Raw genomic sequence first — 19,903 nt, 5'->3', positions numbered from 1 at the left:
CCCGCAATCCTCGGTGTGGGGAGGATGTGTTCTGTCCCAAGGTCTGACTAGCTCCCGGCTTCCACTATGTTTACCCAGTGTGCCGTCAGGGAGATGTACCGTCCCTGGCCATAAGCACTTGTCCACGTGTCCGTTGTCAGGTGGACTCTCCCAGTAACTGCGTTGTTGAGGACACGGCAGATGTTTTGGGACACGTGCTTGTGTAGTGCGGAGATGGCAGACCGGGCAAAATAGTGTCGGCTGGGGACCGAGTACCGAGGGACGGCCACCGCCATAAGGTTGCGGAAGGATTCCGTCTCCACCAGCCTAAAAGGCAGCATTTCCAACGCAAGCAGTCATGAAATGTGCGAATTTAGGACTGTGGCCTGTGGGGCTTTGGCTGCGAATTTGCACTTTCGTTCAAAGGTCTGGGATATGGACAATTGAACGTTGCGGTGGGATGTGGACGTTGATTCTGTTTCTTGAGAAACTGCCAGAACAAGTGAAGACTGAGAGGAGGGGGCATCTTTGCATGCAGTATGGACAGGGGATTGCCTTGCACGCACAACAGGGGTTCTATTACACGCACAACAGTGGAAGAAGCAGTGGTGACACCCGCTGACACTGGTCGTGGACCCTGGGGTTCGCCCCACAAAGTCGGGTGCTTTGCTGCCATGTGCCTGATCATGCTGGTGGGGGGTCAGGCTGGTAGTTTTGTCACCCCTGCTGATGCTGGCATGGCAGGTGGTACAAATGGCCTTTTTGGGGTTATCAGCAGAGTCTTTAAAAAAATTCCAGACTCTGGAAGACCTACAGGTTGTACTGGCAAAGTCCCTCGTGTTGGTGTTACGGGGAACGGTTACCCGCCTTCTGTCTGCGGCCACCACATTGCTTCTTCCTGCCTGTTGGGGTACTCTGCCTCCCTCCCCGTGTGCTGCTGGCCTCGCTCTGCATGTCCTCCTTCCACGTTGGGTCAGTTACTAGATCATCCACCACCTCCTCCTCCTCACTTCGTGGCAATTGTGTCTCGTCATTGTTCACCTCGTGACAAATTGCCAGCATCGCCTTCCTGTGGCCGTGGCTGTTCCACCACTTCAAGCGGAGCAGGCGAGGAGCACAAATATGGAAATGGACCAGTGAACAACTCTTCAGGGTGTCCAACTGTGGGATCAGTTGCTGTCTGACGACACTCGGCATGGTGGGAGGAAGGAGCATCAGGGTGAGGAGGAGTATGCGGTCGAGACTCACGGCTACTAACACTTGACTGTGTGGAAGACAGACCGGAGGTGATGGTGCCCAGGTAACTGGAAGTATTATCTGCTATCCAATTAATAACCTGTTCACACTGATCAGTTCGCAATACTGGTGCTGTTGTGTGCTTCCCTAGTAATTCGGTCAAGAACTGGGAGCGAGAAGATGTGGCTGTTGGTTGTGGCACATTTTCACCTTGGCCACGGCCCCGTCCTCTGCACGCACCATCACCAGAACGTCCAGTTCCACGTCCCTTGCCACGCACCTTGTCCATTGTAAATGAAGTAAAATAGCTTACACTCGCACTATCAATGGCAAAAGGGTAATAAAAAGAAGATTTGAACCGTGGAAGAGGAAAACCACAGTTCTAGTTATCTGGCCTACACCAGAATCTTTTAAAACAGATATATTTGTGTCTGAACAGTCAACGAGACACTAAATTTTTTTTTTTTTTTTTTGGGGGGGGGGGGGTGGGGAATACCAAAAGGTTAATAAGATGGGCATTTGTACAGTCTGACTGAGGAAAAAAAGAAAAGAGGATTTAGATGAAAAAAAAAAAGGATTTTTCCTGGCCCCTGAGACCTGGGGCTAAGTCTAGCAATTTGACCAGCAGGAGCACACAGGACTGTAATGCAGTGTTTGTTGGTATAAACACTGCGTCTCCTATACAGCCTGCCTGCCTGCCTGATATCTGGGATGGATATTAGTCCTGAGAAGGACTGTTTGTTTGATTTTGCAGGCTTTAGAGACCCTACACTAACTATTTTGCACTAGCTCAGCAGCACTCTCCCTACACTGTCTGATCCGGAGCGACTGTGTCCAAGATGGTGGTGCCCGGTTTTAAATACTCGAGGTGACGCTGTGCGGCTAGCCAATCACTGTAATGGCCACAATCAACATGGCTGCGGCATTACAGTGACTGGCTGGCAATCCCTGCATGTTCATTGGCTCTGTAAAGAGCGCCAAACATGCAGGGCGGAGATCCGAGCTCCCGCCCGAGTAACCCGGAAATGCTCGGTGCTCGCCGAACATCCCGAGTAGTGAGAAGCTCGGGTGAGTACTGAGCAGTGTCGAGCATGCTCGCTCAACACTAATAGTGATATAAAGAGAACCAGTCAGGATCATTAAACTACTGAAATCAGTGTTCTGGATGTGTAGGTCCTAATACAACAATAAAAATGATACCTTCATTGTAGGAATCTGATGGCTTTGAAGCCACACATGATAATTAGTCTGGACACGCATCGGGGGGGGGGGGGGTGTAGTGTACTCAGAGTGTACTGACATGCCCCCCTAAGCACTTCAAAACTTGATTTCTTGGCTCTGGAACTTTGGATTGCTACAAGATAGGTATCATTTTTAGTGCGCACGATGTGAAGATTCAATATAGTGAGTGACTGCAGACTTGTAGGTTTAGACCGAACAACCCATTTAAAATCACAAAGTAAAAAACAAAACAATATTGCTTGCAATTACTGTCAGGGCTGGATAAAAGGAAGAGCAACTTGTGCCTGCACAACCTAGTGGTTTTCACCACTCAGTGGCATTCAGTTAGATCTAGAAACTGCCAAAAGCTATTTTGTGCCAGCAGCTTTCACACATTTTAATTACTATGAAATTTTAGTGCATGCAAACCATTTGGATAAAGGTAGGAGAAATACATGCTGGGAATTGAGGGAAAGCAAGTTCCGGTACCAATAGTGCTGGTAGAATGCTGATGAAGCAGAGAAATGCCTATGAAGCAGAAATGCTCATTAATAGAACGTGGTTGGCAAGTTACAGAGAACGAGAATCTGGACAATTCCTAGACATATTAGACTGTGGTGTGCGCTATGAACTTCAACCTTGTGATTGTGGATCCTCCCTACTTTGCATCAACGGCACCAGACGTGTCATAACAGAAAGGAATGGAACATGAAGCTTCAGAACCACACCAGGCCAAGAACAATAAAACTGTTAGGCGATTGACGGGTCACTTTCATCATGGTTAGTGGTGGCAAAAAAGTATGCACACAGCAATATCACTGATTTTTACATAATAAAGCTTTTATATGGCATTTCTTTCTTATTAGTAATGGATGTAAATAGTTGGTCAGCAACTTCAATTTTAATTAGTCACTTTCAGACAACTTGATCTCATTTGATAATGTGATAATTGACTAAATATATTACTTACTGCCAAACGTCCCATCCCCCAAAAAAAGTCCAAAGTACTGGCCATTTGTTGTCTGTTTCCAGCAACAAAAAATGCAGAGACAGATTATAGGAAGCGGTCGGTCTATGGACTGTCAGACTGGAGTGCCAAGGGTCCATCAATAAAAATGACTCTGGGGGCCACTGTTCTCCTACAAGCAAATATTACATTACCCCTGTGGTGGACGCAGACTGCAGAGGGTCCCTGTGCAAGAACAGTACATGAGTCCTTTGCAGCCCAATAGTTCTTCATAATGCACAATTCCACCTGCTTTGGAGATGGAAATGGGCCCCTTGACCTCCTTGGGCACCTGTGAGGCCACACAGGTTGCATCAATGATAGGTGTGCCCCTGCATTACCCTCATTCACAAATGTATATACTAATACAGTGGGGAATTCCCCTATTGACCAGTCTGAGCCTGGTTATGTCTCTCTTCTCCTGCTCTACTGTCTGTCAAGGTGCATACAACCATAATAGAGATGTGGGATCTCAGTTTAGTGCAGGAAAACTATTGGACAAAAGTAGGGAAAATGCATGCTGGGAAGAGGGAAAGCAAGTTCCAGTACGAATAGTGCTGGCAGAATGGTGATGGAGCAGAACTGCTCATTCAAAAAGTGTGGCTGGCAAATTACAGAGCGTTTTTAAACTGTATAATGTAGCAATTCCAGTCAGTGTTACAATGTCTCATTTTATACACTGCACTTCTATAACATGAAATATTCGGACAGGACCTTTTAGTTCAGTCATGATTCTGTTCCTAAAACTGAAAAAAATAGTAGGTAGGTGACTCAATAACAATGCAGATTTCTGTGCTATTGGAAGCTGGCCGACAACTCCGTCAGGACATTGCAATGGTGGTTGTCACTAAGCTCCAAATATTGCAAAAGAAGGATTAACAGAAGAATAGTATAACGTAAAAGCTCAGTGCTGTGATATTACATGTGTAACGGGTCTGGGAGGCGGAACCTCTGAGCTACTATACAAGGGGGCGGTCCTTGTAAGGGAGCGGGTGGCGACCAGGGAAGACGGGCAGGAAGTCACAGCAGGTGACCGGGACAGTCTCTGAGTGAACGGGCAGATGGTCACGGCAAGTGACCGGGGCAGTCTCTGGATGAACGGGCAGATGGTCACGGCAAGTGACCGGGGCAGTCTCTGAATGAACAGGCAGATGGTCACGGCAAGTGACCGGGGCAGTCTCTGAATGAACGGGCAGATGGTCACGGCAAGTGACCGGGGCAGTCTCTGGATGAACGGGCAGATGGTCACGGCAAGTGACCGGGGCAGTCTCTGGGTAAAGGGTTGGTACGACCTGTGGCGGCTGATGATAGATGAGCGCTCCCAGGTGAGCGGGCAGAAGTCTCTGGACAGGCGGGTGGTCACAGCATGTGACGGCGGAGCCTCCAGGAAGACCAGCGGACAGGCGACAGATGAGCGCTCCCAGGTGAGCGGGCAGAAGTCTCTGGACAGGCAGGTGGTCACAGCACGTGACGGCGGAGCCTCCTGATAGGCTAGCAGGCAGGTAGCAGATGTGTGCTCCCAGGTGAGCAGGCAAGCTGGTCCATAGACAGACTGACAGGAGTTGGAAGGCAGACCGTCGGACCTCAGGCAAGCAGGCAGGTGGCTGAAGTGCGCTCCCAGGTGAGCGGACAGGCTGGTCCTTAGACAGACTGACAGGAGTAGTAAGGCAGACCGTCGGACCTCAGACTAGCAGGCAGGTAGCAGATAATCAGGCAGGAATAAGACAGCAAGCTGGCAGGAATCTGGCAGGTAACTGGCAACGGGACCTGAGGGCTGAAGCAGAGTAGTGAACAGTGCAACAACATTGCTCGGGCACCTCCATTTTGGAGGAGGTGCCTTATATATGGTGAAGTCCTCCGGCCATTGGCCGGGGACTCCTTAGGACAGCGCGCGCAGCCCCTTTAAGAGGGAGGGAGAGCGCGCGCCCTAAGCACAGTGGCCGGGAAGGAGCGCGCGCTGCCAGCAGAGCGGGAGGAGGACGCCGGGCACGGAGCAGAGAGGTGAGGGGAACAGCGTCCCTGCCTAGCAGAGGGCAGGGACGCCGGCGCTACAACATGATCAATGGGAAGACGTTAGCGCCCGGTAATGTACGGGCACATCACTCAGACTGCGTGGGCAGATATTGCCCGTGTGAATAGTAGAGGGAATGTGTCTGCCAATCATTGCCGAACTCCCACTCTGACAGCAGAGATCAGAGAAACCTCTGATCTCTGCTGTTTAGCCCTGTGTGGTGTGATCAATAATAACTGTGGCATACATGAGAAGAAGCAAAAGGAAGGGGGCTTCTAACGTCATGCCCATCATCTTAGATGTGGAGACAGTGCTGGGTCCAATGAAGCACCCTAGGGGAACACAAGTAAGTTATTCTAAAATATGCACCACAAATCAATACTTTGGATCTACATCACAGATCTATCGCTGACATTCTAGAAATTAATCATTTTCATTGTCTGACCTCAAGGTAACTTACGCCAGAAAGGGCAGCACCTGACTTGATGTATCAGACGCAAGGCGGAAAGGTCAGAAAGTAGTTTTATTCCCCTCTCGACTGCCCAAATCACTCACCTAGGAAGCAGAGCATTTTTCATACAGTATTGACAACAGAGGCGCAGCATGAGGATGACTCATAGCATTAACCAAGGAGAGAGATATTTAATATTTTATCACATTTCTATCATTAGCCAGCAGCTACGTAACCATTGGTTGTCACAATGCGACATTGAGACCTTGCCGGGCAACACACCAATACCTTTAAACTAAAAAAAATTTAAAAAAAGTACTATGCACCTATAAATGCCCAGAAGTATTTATTTATTATGCCGCCAATTAAAGCGAAATCAGAATAAACGTTTGCTCTTTTCTTAAAGGTTCCGAACAAATGTTTGTTGGTTTGAATACATCATTTGTATCAATAATGCCTGAAATGCAGTCCAATGTGGTCGGAGCAAATTTATTTCTAAGTATCTCGTGTTTCGATTCAGCCATTTCTTCTCGTAAGACTTCTAGTTTGGTTGCATAGCAATGAGCCCCTGCTATGTATTCTGCCGATTTAGGACACGCTAGGTGGAATAGTGCCAAGACTGTTGCAAAATGTGCATAATAATAGAACTATCATTTTTTAAATGCTTCTTAGGTTTCTTAAAAAGAGCCATGAAATGCATTAAAACTTACTAAAGATACACAAAAATTATATATATATATTTGTTAAAAAAAAAAAAAAAAAAAAAACACATGTAAGCCAGCCATGAGGTTTTTTGAAGAAGAAAAAATGTGTCTGATATGCCTGGCCAGTAGCACCAAATTTTTCAATATCATTTGCATAAATAAATATATTACTACTAAAATAATAAATGTGGCATCAATTACGGTAAAAGGGAAATGATAACGTCAGTCATATAACATTGGTTTAAGTCTGACATTCACATGATTGACACTACTCAAAGGGTATAACCTCTATGTACTCTTATTAGAAGAACTCCAAAACAAGGGGGGTATCACAGATACTACAAAGGGTGTTATTCTTGACACCTCAGCCTGGGGAGCAGGAGCTTCAAAGCTTGGGCAGATGGTCCTTTGTGGCCAGGTTGGACATTTCCTATCTACTATAGGGAAGGGGTTGTTGATATAAAAAAAGGTATTTATTATGCAAGGTGCTCAACCCTAATTAGCCTACGGTCCAGTTACAGACCTGCGATATCAATATTATAATCTAGACCATCCTGGAAACTTGAGTCCAGGACCGGGCATATAACAGATGGGTGACACAATGGAAAAGTGATCACATGTGGGGGTCAGCTTCAGCTGGATGTGATCCAGAATTAATTTCTCCTGCCCTCAAGGAAACAGAAGAATAAGTCGAGTACAAGATTGAGTGAGAGGAGGTAAATTAACCCTTGCAGGCGCACTCCACCGTCATGTACAGAGAAGTGTGTATGTGATATACAGCATTTTTACAATTCCTAAATTGATGCATTTGACAACACTATTAATCTCCCCCAAAGGTTTTTCCCTTCTACTTGTACATCTATACTACATAGACCTACATAAAGGTATGCACACTCATAACCAGGTCATAGCTGGTGTGTCAGTGACCCATCTGCTGATCTGATAAGATTTTTAGCAAACATGTTTCACATTACTCAGAGTGTGATGACCTAATATAGCCTTAAAGGGGTATCCTCAAGCCTGACAATTATCCCCTATGCACGGGATAGGGGATACATTTCGGATTGATGGGGTCTGATGGCTGGAAGTTCCGCACTCAGTCATCTCCTACGGTCACATTAAGAATGAATGGACCAACGCTTCATCAGTGAGGGTCCCAGCGGTCAGGAAATTATCTCCTATCCTATGGATAGGGGATAACTTCCACACTTGCAAATACCCATTTAAGATTACAGATAATATAAAAAGCTTGGTTGTTTTAGAGCATGTTCACACACAACAGATTTGTTGCAGAAATCTCTCAGACGTAAAGGGGTTGTCCAGGCTTGGGGTACAAGTCTGCAGTCACTCTGTGAGTGCAGACTTGTGAATCCTGTGTGTACACTATCAGGATTCTCTGGTGGATGCAAGTATGTGATTTGCATGCATGCAGTCACATGCCGACTAGAAGTGCGTGGCCTCACTCAATTCAAGTGTATTGACCGAGGTCAGACAAGTCTAGTTGAAATGTGGCAGGAAGAATCACTGAAGAATCCAGATAGTGTGCAGTGCGCAATGTGAGGATTCAGAAGTCTGCAGTCACATAGAGTGACTGCAAACTTAAGACGCAAATGTAGCACCCTGAGGATTCGGCTGCTACAGGGGTATTGCACCTCAACCCAGAGGTGTGATATTCCACTCCCGGGTAAGGATGGAGTGTGGATCTGAGCTCGGTAGGCTGCATGCACTACACACATCCCATTTCCGAGGAGCAGACCGACGGTACTCCCACTTAGAAATGTGCAGGTACGACCGAGTCTGTTCCTGGCTGGAGTGGGAGGGGGGTGGTACATCCCAAGTAGTGTAGGGGCAGATAGGGGGAGCAGCCTGGGTAAAGATAGGAGCTCATTGGGTGCTGGTCACCTGAGCTCACACATAGAGGGTGTATATAAGGTGGGCACCATCAGAGAACAGGGTCAGTCTTTGCAGAGGAGTCAGTCTGCCACAATCGGTCAGTCTGTCAGAGTCAGGAAGAGGAGCAGAGAAGCCCCAGAGAGAGAGAGAGGAGAAAGCAAGAAAGACCCAGAGGGGGAAACAGAAAAGGAACTCTGAGAACCCAAAGTCCATCAGCGGGTGAAGAGTTGGCAAAAGGGTACCGGATCCCAAGCTGGTGGGGGCAAAAGCACACCCTAGCCAGAGACCGGAGGCCGTGGGCAGCGTCTGCCACGGCCACCCACCACATCCACCCCGAAGGCATACCACGTGGAGGGTCAGGGAACCCAAGGCCAAGGGTGTCCCAACAGAAGGCCCGAGGGAGCTGGACCTGGGTGGATCACTAGTGGGGACGGCCAGAGGAAAGGACAGAAGGAGGGCTCAGGGTCACGCTCCGGACTTGTTTGGGGGTTGGCTGGATCCAGGACCTGGTGGACGCAGCACGGCTCGGGTGGTCACTTGAAGCTGGAGTGACCGGAACATCAGCAGTGAGTAAATACCCTAAACTGCACAACCCGACTCTGTCTTCCTTTAACATCTATGCTGCACCACCACAACCCCCATCCTCTGCACCTGACCCCCTGAGGCTATACCCCACCCGTTGGGGGTTATACCACCAAAAGCTGCACCTACACCATCAGCCTCAGCGGACCCTGCTGCAGCGGCGGCCATAGTGACCGCAATACAACGGGTGGCGTAGTCGACAATAAAGAACTTAATAACATCTGTAGGACTGCCACATACAACTGAGTTTGACACCCTGGGCACGGACCGGGTCACAGCCACTCGGAAGACTACAACTCCCATCTGATCCGGCTCCGGATATTCCCCCTAAAGAATATGGCCCAGGGGGTGCGTCAATTTTGGCGTAGTCGGCAGGATTACGTGCCCGCAACACCCGGGTACTGCGTGCCTGAAGAAAAGAACGAGTTTACCTCAAAAAGAAGTCTCCTGCCGGTTCCGGAGGGTCCCCGCCATTGGACCCCATCACAGGTCGATTCCAGCCGGTTGTCCGCCATTAACAGCTTTTTCCCGCCATCTGCAGAGTTTCCCGCCACTGGGAGACGATTCCCGCCATTTCCGAAGATTTCCCGCCTTGGGGGAGCGGACGCCATTATGGGCGTGCCAGAGGATGGCAAGAGGCCACCTCCCATCGTGGGCCAGGACCGAAAATGGCGCCAAAAGTGCAAACCGCCCCCACCAACAGAGACTGTGATGCTAGAGGTGTCTGTCAGCGTGAAAGAACAGCCCCTGGAGCTGACAATCACCAAGTGGCCCCGGGACCGCCCTCGAAGGGGGAGGAGACGAAAGGAGAGAACAAAGATGGGTGTCGCTTGGAGCAGTCTGGAGCGAGCGCACCCGGAGGCAAGAAGCCTGGAGAAGAGTATCGGAGGAGCTTACCCGGAGATGGCGAGAAAGCAGAGCAGCACCGGCCCGCTGGCCAGGAGCCTGCTGGAGACAACAGAAAAGGGAAAGCAGAGCAGCACCGGCCCGCTGGCCAGGAGCCTGCTGGAGACAACAGAAGGAGAGCAGAGCAGCACCGACCCGTTGGTCAGGAGCCTGCTGGAAGCAACGACCCCACTAGGCCTAGTGGAGGTCCTAGCACAGCTCCCCCGAGACCGGGAGTGTGCGCAGACCGCTCTGGAGGGCCTCGCACGGAGGATGGCCCGGGTGCAGCGAGAGACGTTGGCGGAGTGGAGCCGTGAGATGGCCCAGCAGACCAAGACCTGTCAGCGGAGCACGCCACCCGAGACGAGGAAACAGACCGCCTCTGAGGATGGCGCAGGAGGAATGAAGGCCGGAGACGGCGCCGAGAAGGGAGCCGAACGAGTGGAGGCAGGTAAAGGGGACGTCTATACCCCAAACCGGGAAACCGCGTACCTGCCCCAGCTCCCCGTCACAGAGCCCGAAGTCTATCCTGCCGTGCCCGTCGCTGCAACGTCACCGCCGCAGACTGGGCCTCAAACGGGAGCCGCGACCCCTGTGACGTCACACGCCTCGACCCCAGGCGTGACCAAGCAGGAAGTACCACCAGCCTGGTCGCAAGGCCTAGTACCCCCGGGCGCCGCAATACCAACAGCGCCCCCTACCTCCGCGGAGCCCCCGGCCTGGTCGCAGGGCCAAGTAGCCCAGGGCGCCGCCGTCCTTACGGTGCCCTTTACCTTCCAGATACCCCAGGCCTGGCCGCAAGGCCCGGGCAACCCGGGCGCTAACACCACCGCGCCCATAAAACCTAAAGTGCCGCATCTGGGAGAAGATCTGTTTGCCCAGCATACGTGCCCGAACGGGTCTGAAGCTAAAGGAAACCATAAAGAAAGAGCAGGAGGACGTCGTCGTTAAGTACAGCGAAGCAGAAGCTGTATATAGTTGCCCGTCGGGGCACCATGAACTGAAACTGTTACTGTTGCTAATATAGTCCCCGTTGGGACCAGCAAGTGTGAACTGTTACCCGTAATTCCCTAAATCCCACTGACCGAGGACTGAGAGCGGTCATTCCTCCCCAATACCTGGCCGAGGACTGAGAGCGGCCACTACCCTTGTATATAGTTGCGCGTCCTAAAGCGCCCCCTACCGGTTTTATAGGAAAACCATTTGTCTAGAGAGACTGTCGCACTTTACCCGGTCACAAGTTGCACAGTGACCGGAGGAGGAGCCAGAGGCGACGAGAAAGTTTTATATGAAAAGTTTTATTAATATATATATATATGATGTTTTATATGTTTATGCAAAAATTTGTATGTTTTTGGTGTTTTGTTCTTACAGCCCGAGGACGTGCTGTGATTTACCAGGGGGGAATGTAGCACCCTGAGGATTCGGCTGCTACAGGGGTATTGCACCTCAACCCAGAGGTGTGATATTCCACTCCCGGGTAAGGATGGAGTGTGGATCTGAGCTCGGTAGGCTGCATGCACTACACACATCCCATTTCCGAGGAGCAGACCGACGGTACTCCCACTTAGAAATGTGCAGGTACGACCGAGTCTGTTCCTGGCTGGAGTGGGAGGGGGGTGGTACATCCCAAGTAGTGTAGGGGCAGATAGGGGGAGCAGCCTGGGTAAAGATAGGAGCTCATTGGGTGCTGGTCACCTGAGCTCACACATAGAGGGTGTATATAAGGTGGGCACCATCAGAGAACAGGGTCAGTCTTTGCAGAGGAGTCAGTCTGCCACAATCGGTCAGTCTGTCAGAGTCAGGAAGAGGAGCAGAGAAGCCCCAGAGAGAGAGAGAGGAGAAAGCAAGAAAGACCCAGAGGGGGAAACAGAAAAGGAACTCTGAGAACCCAAAGTCCATCAGCGGGTGAAGAGTTGGCAAAAGGGTACCGGATCCCAAGCTGGTGGGGGCAAAAGCACACCCTAGCCAGAGACCGGAGGCCGTGGGCAGCGTCTGCCACGGCCACCCACCACATCCACCCCGAAGGCATACCACGTGGAGGGTCAGGGAACCCAAGGCCAAGGGTGTCCCAACAGAAGGCCCGAGGGAGCTGGACCTGGGTGGATCACTAGTGGGGACGGCCAGAGGAAAGGACAGAAGGAGGGCTCAGGGTCACGCTCCGGACTTGTTTGGGGGTTGGCTGGATCCAGGACCTGGTGGACGCAGCACGGCTCGGGTGGTCACTTGAAGCTGGAGTGACCGGAACATCAGCAGTGAGTAAATACCCTAAACTGCACAACCCGACTCTGTCTTCCTTTAACATCTATGCTGCACCACCACAACCCCCATCCTCTGCACCTGACCCCCTGAGGCTATACCCCACCCGTTGGGGGTTATACCACCAAAAGCTGCACCTACACCATCAGCCTCAGCGGACCCTGCTGCAGCGGCGGCCATAGTGACCGCAATACAACGAGTGGCGTAGTCGACAATAAAGAACTTAATAACATCTGTAGGACTGCCACATACAACTGAGTTTGACACCCTGGGCACGGACCGGGTCACAGCCACTCGGAAGACTACAACTCCCATCTGATCCGGCTCCGGATATTCCCCCTAAAGAATATGGCCCAGGGGGTGCGTCACAACTATAGACAACCCCTTTAAAATCTGTTTTATACTTGTGAAGGCTGTGGTTTCTGCAGCATGTGAATGGATTTCTCCAAACCATATATTATGGAATAGTGTTGGCAAAGATCTGACACTTAACCCTAAGCCATGTGTTCACATGGCAGTATGATGGTCAGAATTTTACTTCAAGATTTGTAAGCCAAATTCAGGAATGGAATCTACACATAGGTAAACTATAATGGAAGACTTGCACTTCATTTATTTTACCCTCATTCAGATGGCCACAATGCAGGCACAATATAGTAATCATATAAAGGCTACGATTACTGGCCTGACTGATGGTTTTTGAACTCCACTATCAGTATAATTGGGTAATTAATGGTTAATAATAAATGGTATAATAATACCAATCTGGGCTGGTAGTCTCACAATCAGGCCAGGACTAGCAGTAAAAATACAGATGCTAAAATATACGGTACCTACATTACCTTTCACTGAATGATTTTTGGCTTCAAAAATATTGATGTGTAAATGGCCTTAAAGACCAACTTACCAGGAAGCAATGGAGTAACAAATATGAGAAAATGTCTGGCTCACAAAACAGAAAAACCGAGGAAAAATCAAAATCCACAACACAGATAAAAAAATCGGACAGAGATCGGACCACATTGCACGGACTGACTGGCTGGCAGCTCTCCCGACCCAAAAGTGACAGCTGCATTGAAATATATGAAGCGGTCACACTCGGGTCGGGAGAGCCGCCAGCCAGTCTGTGCAATCTGGTCCAATTTTCACTGATGTCTGAATGCGCCCTTAATGTGAGATCACTTTCATTGAGACATGTCAAATGATATCCGATTTATATGGTCGTCTGACTGCGCCCAAAGAGAACCTGTCATTAGGATTTACCCCTAGAATATATTAGGGGCACTTTATCAGCCTCCTAATACCCTCTTTAATGCTGTATTAACCCTAAATGCAAGTGTTTAAAAGCAAAGTTAAATTGTCCCTGCTCTAGACTAGTCCGGGACCGCTGTCAATCAATGCCACTGCGTGAAGCATGCCCACAGCAGTGTCGTTGACATCCCAGCATGTGCAGAGACCGCAGGGAGGAGAAGCCGTCCCTCTTGTTTGCACAAGTCCCGATGTCAGTGACACTGCTGTGGGCTTGCTTCCAGTGCGCAGTGGCATTGATTGACAGCGGTTCCGGACAAGTCTAGAGCAGGAACAATTTAACTTCGCCTTTAAACACTTGCATTTAGGGTTAATACAGCGTTAAAAAGGGTATTAGGAGGCTGATAAAGCGCCCCTAATATATTCTAGGGGTAAAGCCTGATGACAGGCTACCTTTAAAGACATTGTAGGCTGCTCCACTGTAACGTTCTTTCAGACGTCTGCGATCATCGGTCAGATCTTGGATCACAATGCACGGACTGACCCGAGCGGGACAGCCTCAAAGAAATATATGAAACAGTAATGCTTGGGGTCAGGAGACGCGCGGCCAGTCTGTGCATTGTGATCCCAGATCTGACCGATAATCACGGACGTCTGAAAGAGTCCGAAGGCTAAATCGTCACTGGGTCATGCACTTAGCCTACAGTTTACGCAGGGAGCTTTTTCTCATGTATACTTTAATGTTCCCACAACCCCCATTCACCAGATGGAGGCCAGAAGTGTGTTCTTTTGGCCTCCGCCTTGTTTTGCTATATAGGAAAGCACAACAGACGGACACTGCAACACTGCAATGAAAAAAATACCATGCGATATACTTTTTTTTATTTTTTATTTTTTTTTACAATGGGCCCCTACAGTGGACAAATGCCTCTGCACCCATTCTGACTGTAGCCACTGTCTGGCACAAACCTCCTGAGCAAATGAGCCCAAAACTGGGCACAAACACCAGTCTGTACCCTGCAATCTCCAAATTTACCCTTCCGAGTCGGACCTTATTGTTTAGCCATTAGCCCATAAGTCAAAATTTATCTTCGCAATCACTGTATTATTTTTCCGGAGGTGGACGCCATCTTTGCCAAATTTTCTCCAACGGAAAGGAGCCTTGAGCCGCCCACATTCGGCTGACAGCTATGAACGGCCTCATTCAGTTGCCCATTTTTTTTCTGGACGGTTTCCTCCAGTTTGTAGATCCTCCAGATCAGTTTGTATCAATTTTTTACCATCAGCCAAAAAATAAAACTGATGGAGCTTTCTCAAGCTTCACCTAGCAAACAGTGAGTTATTGACAGCACAAGGATGCAACTAAGATGCAGTCAGTGAGCTGTCTGAGTTTTTAATTGATTTGAAAACTTACAGTGGAGAGTTTGATCTGTACAAAAAAACGGACATGTGAACTGCCTCATAGACCATCATGGCTAGGTGCTCTAGCCGTGTAAAACGCAGGACATGGAGGTGAACGCCGGCCGTCTGACGTGTGTAGGTGGCTTTATTAGTAAGTAGCTCCGTACCAATAGAGCATAGGAGGACCTTGTACTTGGTCGAACTCATGAAATGTCACAATCATCTTTGTAACAATAACTGATGACACGGCCGACAAATCCACAGAATTATCTTTATTGCTCAGTAAGTCGCTGTCAGTAAACATCAAGGACTGAGTTTTTAAACAAGTTGTTGACATGTGCAAGAGCGGGCTTAGAAGGTAAAAAATAAGGTGCAAATATTTATCAATGCGGCTCGTATAAATGTAACGACTTGTAAGAAGCCGAAGCTGTGACCTAAAGTATTTCCACAAATACTATGTTTCATATTGTGGCAAGTCATTAAGTAACAATGTAAGAACATCACTTCTCCTCCCAGAAACTGAACCATCTTACCTGCCAATCCTAACGTTACAGTGGCCAGAAGGAGCCCCTTGATGAGGCTAGCCGAGCCGGGGTAGATCATGCTTCTTCACCATCCATCCATCCTCCTTTTTGGGCTTCACCGTATCCGGTAAAGTATGTTTAATAGGAATTAATCTAAGTGCTGTAAGAATCTCCTAACCCTTGATCTCCAGGTCAGCTCCTAGCCATTAACTTCTCCAGCTGATCAATAAGTCCTACTAATGAGGGTGGTCGTGCAGGCAACCTGTGGTCATGCAACCTCATTGACAAATGGGTCTTTATGGGCTGTAGATCTCCTCATTGACAAATGGGTCTCTATGGGTTGTAGATCTCCTCATTGACAGATGGGTCTCTATGGGTTGTAGATCTCCTCATTGACAGATGGGTCTCTATGGGTTATAAATCTCCTCATTGACAAATGGATCTTTATGGGTTGTAGATCTCCTCATTGACAAATGAATCTTTATGGGTTGTAGATCTCCTCATTGACGGATAGATCTCTATGGGTTGTAGATCTCCTCATTGACGAATGGGTCTCTATGGGTTGTAGATCTCCTCATTGACGGATGGGTCTCTATGGGTTATAGATCTCCTCATTGACGGATGGGTCTCTATGGGTTATAGATCTCCTCATTGACGGATAGGTCTCTATGGGTTATAGATCTCCTCATTGACGGATAGGTCTCTATGGGTTGTAGATCTCCTCATTGACGGATGGGTCTCTATGGGTTATAGATCTCCTCATTGACGGATAGGTCTCTATGGGTTGTAGATCTCCTCATTGGCAGATGGGTCTCTATGGGTTGTAGACCTGCATCTGATATCTACGCAAAAGCAACAGATGATGAGGCTTGGAATATATGCATGGCAACCGTACACTCCAACTACCAGTCTCCCATGTTTTATCCACTGCAGGGGAATCGACCCTACAATTCGCCTTCTCTCTATGAACCGACACCTTAATCCTATAATGCCCAGTCCTACTACAGTCCAGGCAGCAAACGAATCCTCCAGCCCTATGTATTCTGTACGTAGATGATCCACACCAGGCAGGCGACCATGAGAGGCAGAAGCGGCTCCTGCCACAGAGAACTCCAATGTCTCCTCCTTTTCCTGAGCAATACAAAGTGCTGTCTGTACGAGGTAGATGCTATGGGGCTAAAGGACCTATGGTGACGTGATGTGAGCAGCCACGTGACTAGGAGGAGTAGTCAGCCCCAGTGCACTGGGAGGACTTCATACAAGTCTGATTCCTGCTGTAGGAATTCACCAGCATGTGCCTCACTTGTTGTGAACTGATTGTAGGGCAGACTCATTATCAGTGCAGCCACACAGGGGCCGAAGAGCTAAGGGGGGCCGCTACCACCTCCAAAGCAGCAGCAGCAGCAGCTTCTCTCATAGGACTGCAAAGAGCCAATATACTGTTCTTGCACAGCGCCCCTTTTCTTTCTGTGTCCGCCACTGGACTGTACATATTCATTCACAAACTGCAAATCTGTTGCAGAAATTTCTTCAATTGAAAATCCATTCCATTATATGGGGAAATTAATGTAATTAATCCATTCTTTTTTCTTTTGTTTTCTTTTATGTATATGTATTTTCCTTTTATTTTATTTTAATACTGTTCATTTTGTACATTTTGTAAGCCCAGAGGTTGGGGCACAGTTTTGGGCATCTGTTGGCCCTATAGATTGTATGTTCTGATTTTTGTGCAAAATTCAATAAACACATTGTTTAAAAAAAAGAAAATCCATTCCATAAACCTGAATAAGGCTATGTTCACTCATTGCGTTTTTTGCAGCTTTTTTTTTTTTGCTGCTTTTTTGTTGCAAATTTTCAGCTGTGTTTTACAGCACCAGCAAAGTCTATGAGACTTCAGAAATCTCATGCTCACATCATGGGTCTTTTTGTCAAAGCTCTGCGTTTCTGCAGAATAGAGCATGTCACTTCTTTCAGTGTTTTTCACCCATTGAAAGCAATGAGTAAATGCAAAAACGCAGGTATCAGGTTTTGCTGCATTTTTGGTGCCAGAACATGAGGAAGTTGAATCAGGTTTTTTTTATGCACTAAACTTTATCAGCATGCACAAGAGACAAATGTACCCTAAAAAAACGCAGTAAAACCTGCTTTTTGAGGTTGCTTTTTTTAATGCCAAGAGAGAAGGTTTTGCCTGCAGAAAAAAAAACAAAAACGCAGCATTGTGTGAACATAGCCTAATATTGTTTTTTTTGCAGCACATGCATGGATTTCTAAAATCACATTCTGGATGAATGAGACAAACATAAAAAAATCTGCAACAAAATCTGCTGCATGTGAATTTACCCTTAAATTAAAATGCAGATTCCTGCCAGTATATAGCAGCCCTGGTTCTGCTTCCCACAGTGTACATTACCTGGAGGTACAGCACAGTGCTGCATGTCGGAATTAACTCTCTAGCTGCCAGAACATGACAATTGATGTGGGGGCAGGGGGGTTGCACAGTTATACCAGGTCAGTGATACAGCATTGGTGCTGTGAGAGTTAACGTTACCATAGAGGTTCTCTCTGCTGTGCACACTAATGCCACAATAGAGCCCTGGGGGGCTAATATTATTCATGGATTGCAGAAATACAGGTAAAACAGACTATTGGGGCTAAACACTATTCCAGACTTTAACCATAACACAGCTCTTCATTAAAACACACAGTTTAAAAGGGGTTGCCCATTTTTTTCTTTTCACTCCATAAGCATGCTCTGTTAAAAAAATAAAAAAAATCAATCTTCATACACCCCTCCCTTTCCAGCATTGTTCCTAGCCTTCGCTGACATGGCTGCAGAGGTGCATTCACAATCACAGCATGGGCCCAGCATTCTTGTGGCATTGACAGGGGGATTGCCTCTAAGCCCAGGGAAGCAGGGGGCAATATTAACCACCCTGCAGGAGATCTGAAGCAGCGGAAGTGTGTATTATGAGGTTCTGCAGCAGCTGAGATGTATTATGAGGTTTTGCAGCAGCTGGGGTGTGTATTATGCTGTTCTGCGCAGCTGAGGTGTGTATTAAGAGGTTCTGCAGCAGCTGAGGTGTATTATGCTGTTCTGCAGTAGCTGAGGTGTGTATTATGAGGTTCTTCAGCAGCTGAGGTGTATTATGAGGTTCTGCAGCAGCTAAGGTGTGTATTATGCTGTTCTGCAGCAGATGTGGTGTATTATGATGTTCTACAGTAGGTGAGGTGTGTATTATGAGGTTCTGCAGCAGATGGGGTGTATATTAAGAGGTTCTGCAGCAGCTGAGGTATATTATGCTGTTCTGTAGCAGCTGAGGTCTGTATTATGAAGTTCTGCAACAGCCAGAGTGTGTATTAAGATGATCTGCAGAAGCTGAGTTTTTTCTGATGTTCTGCAGCAGTTGAGGTGTGTATTATGCTATTCTGCAGCAGACGGAGTGTGTATTAAGGTGTTCTGCAGCAGCTGAGGTATAGTATGATGTTCTGCAGCAGCTGAGATGTTTATTATGTTATTGAGCTGCAGCTGAGGTGTGTATTATGAGGTTCTGCAGCAGCTGAGGTGTGAATTATGAGGTTCTGCAGCAGCTGAGGTGTGAATTATGAGGTTCTGCAGCAGCTGAGGTGTGTATTATGAGGTTCTGCAGCAGCTGAGGTGTGTATTATGAGGTTCTGCAGCAGCTGAGGTGTATTATGAGGCTCTGCAGCAGCTGAGGTATGTATTATGAGGCTCTGCAGCAGCTGAGGTCTGTATTATGATGTTCTGCAACAGCCGGAGTGTGTATTAAGATGTTCTGCAGAAGCTGAGTTTTTTTTTCTGATGTTCTGCAGCAGTTGAGATGTGTATTATGCTATTCTGCAGCAGACGGAGTGTGTATTAAGATGTTCTGCAGCAGCTGAGGTATAGTATGATGTTCTGCAGCAGCTGAGGTATAGTATGATGTTCTGCTGAGATGAGCTGAGATGTTTATTATGTTATTCAGCTGCAGCTGAGGTATGTATTATGAGGTTCTGCAGCAGCTGAGGTGTGTATTATGAGGTTCTGCAGCAGCTGAGGTGTGTATTATCAGGTTCTGCAGCAGCTGAGGTATGTGTGTTATGAGGTTCTGCAGCAGCTACGTTGCATGGTTGAAAAATGTTGCCCCTTAGATCCCAGTCTTAAGTCTCTCACCTAGCTAAACCAGATCTCATACAGTACATTGTACTGATGAGGGGCAACCCCTGCAAATTGAGATTCTGGTTTGGTTTTTATCCTAAGTCATGTGACAAGGCTCGTTAAAGGGTCGATATTGACTTTTAAGTTTGCTACTTCCTATAGGTGGTGGAGGAGTTCAAGTCCTCTCCCTCTCTGAAGAGGCAATTTGCATATTTAAGTTCCCTGTCAAAAAACAACAACCATAAGATAAAATAAAATCAGGGCCCATTTAACCCTTAGAATGTAGATTAGGCAAGCTGTATCCTAGTGGGTAGATGGTGCAGGTCTGTTACCCCACTAGCATCCAG

The 19,903-nt window shown here is 47.9% G+C and overlaps 1 protein-coding gene across 1 annotated transcript in view; it reads right to left on the bottom strand.

The window, feature by feature from the left end:
• TYRO3 (TYRO3 protein tyrosine kinase) overlaps positions 1-16,615 on the bottom strand; it is a 200,594-nt gene extending 183,979 nt beyond the window's left edge. The window contains exon 1 of the mRNA XM_073638814.1: positions 15,410-16,615. Coding sequence (XP_073494915.1) covers positions 15,410-15,479 — 70 coding nt within the window. The 5' untranslated portion in view covers positions 15,480-16,615. The remainder of the gene's footprint in view (positions 1-15,409) is intronic.
• Between the last annotated feature and the right edge of the window lie 3,288 nt (positions 16,616-19,903).

The sequence above is a fragment of the Phyllobates terribilis genome, unplaced genomic scaffold (genome assembly GCF_046119375.1).
Source record: "Phyllobates terribilis strain yellow unplaced genomic scaffold, ASM4611937v1 Scaffold_7__3_contigs__length_470593459, whole genome shotgun sequence".
Lineage (NCBI taxonomy): Eukaryota > Metazoa > Chordata > Amphibia > Anura > Dendrobatidae > Phyllobates > Phyllobates terribilis.
The sequence above is the reverse complement of the archived record's forward strand: the minus strand, read 5'-3'. Positions and strand labels throughout refer to the sequence as shown.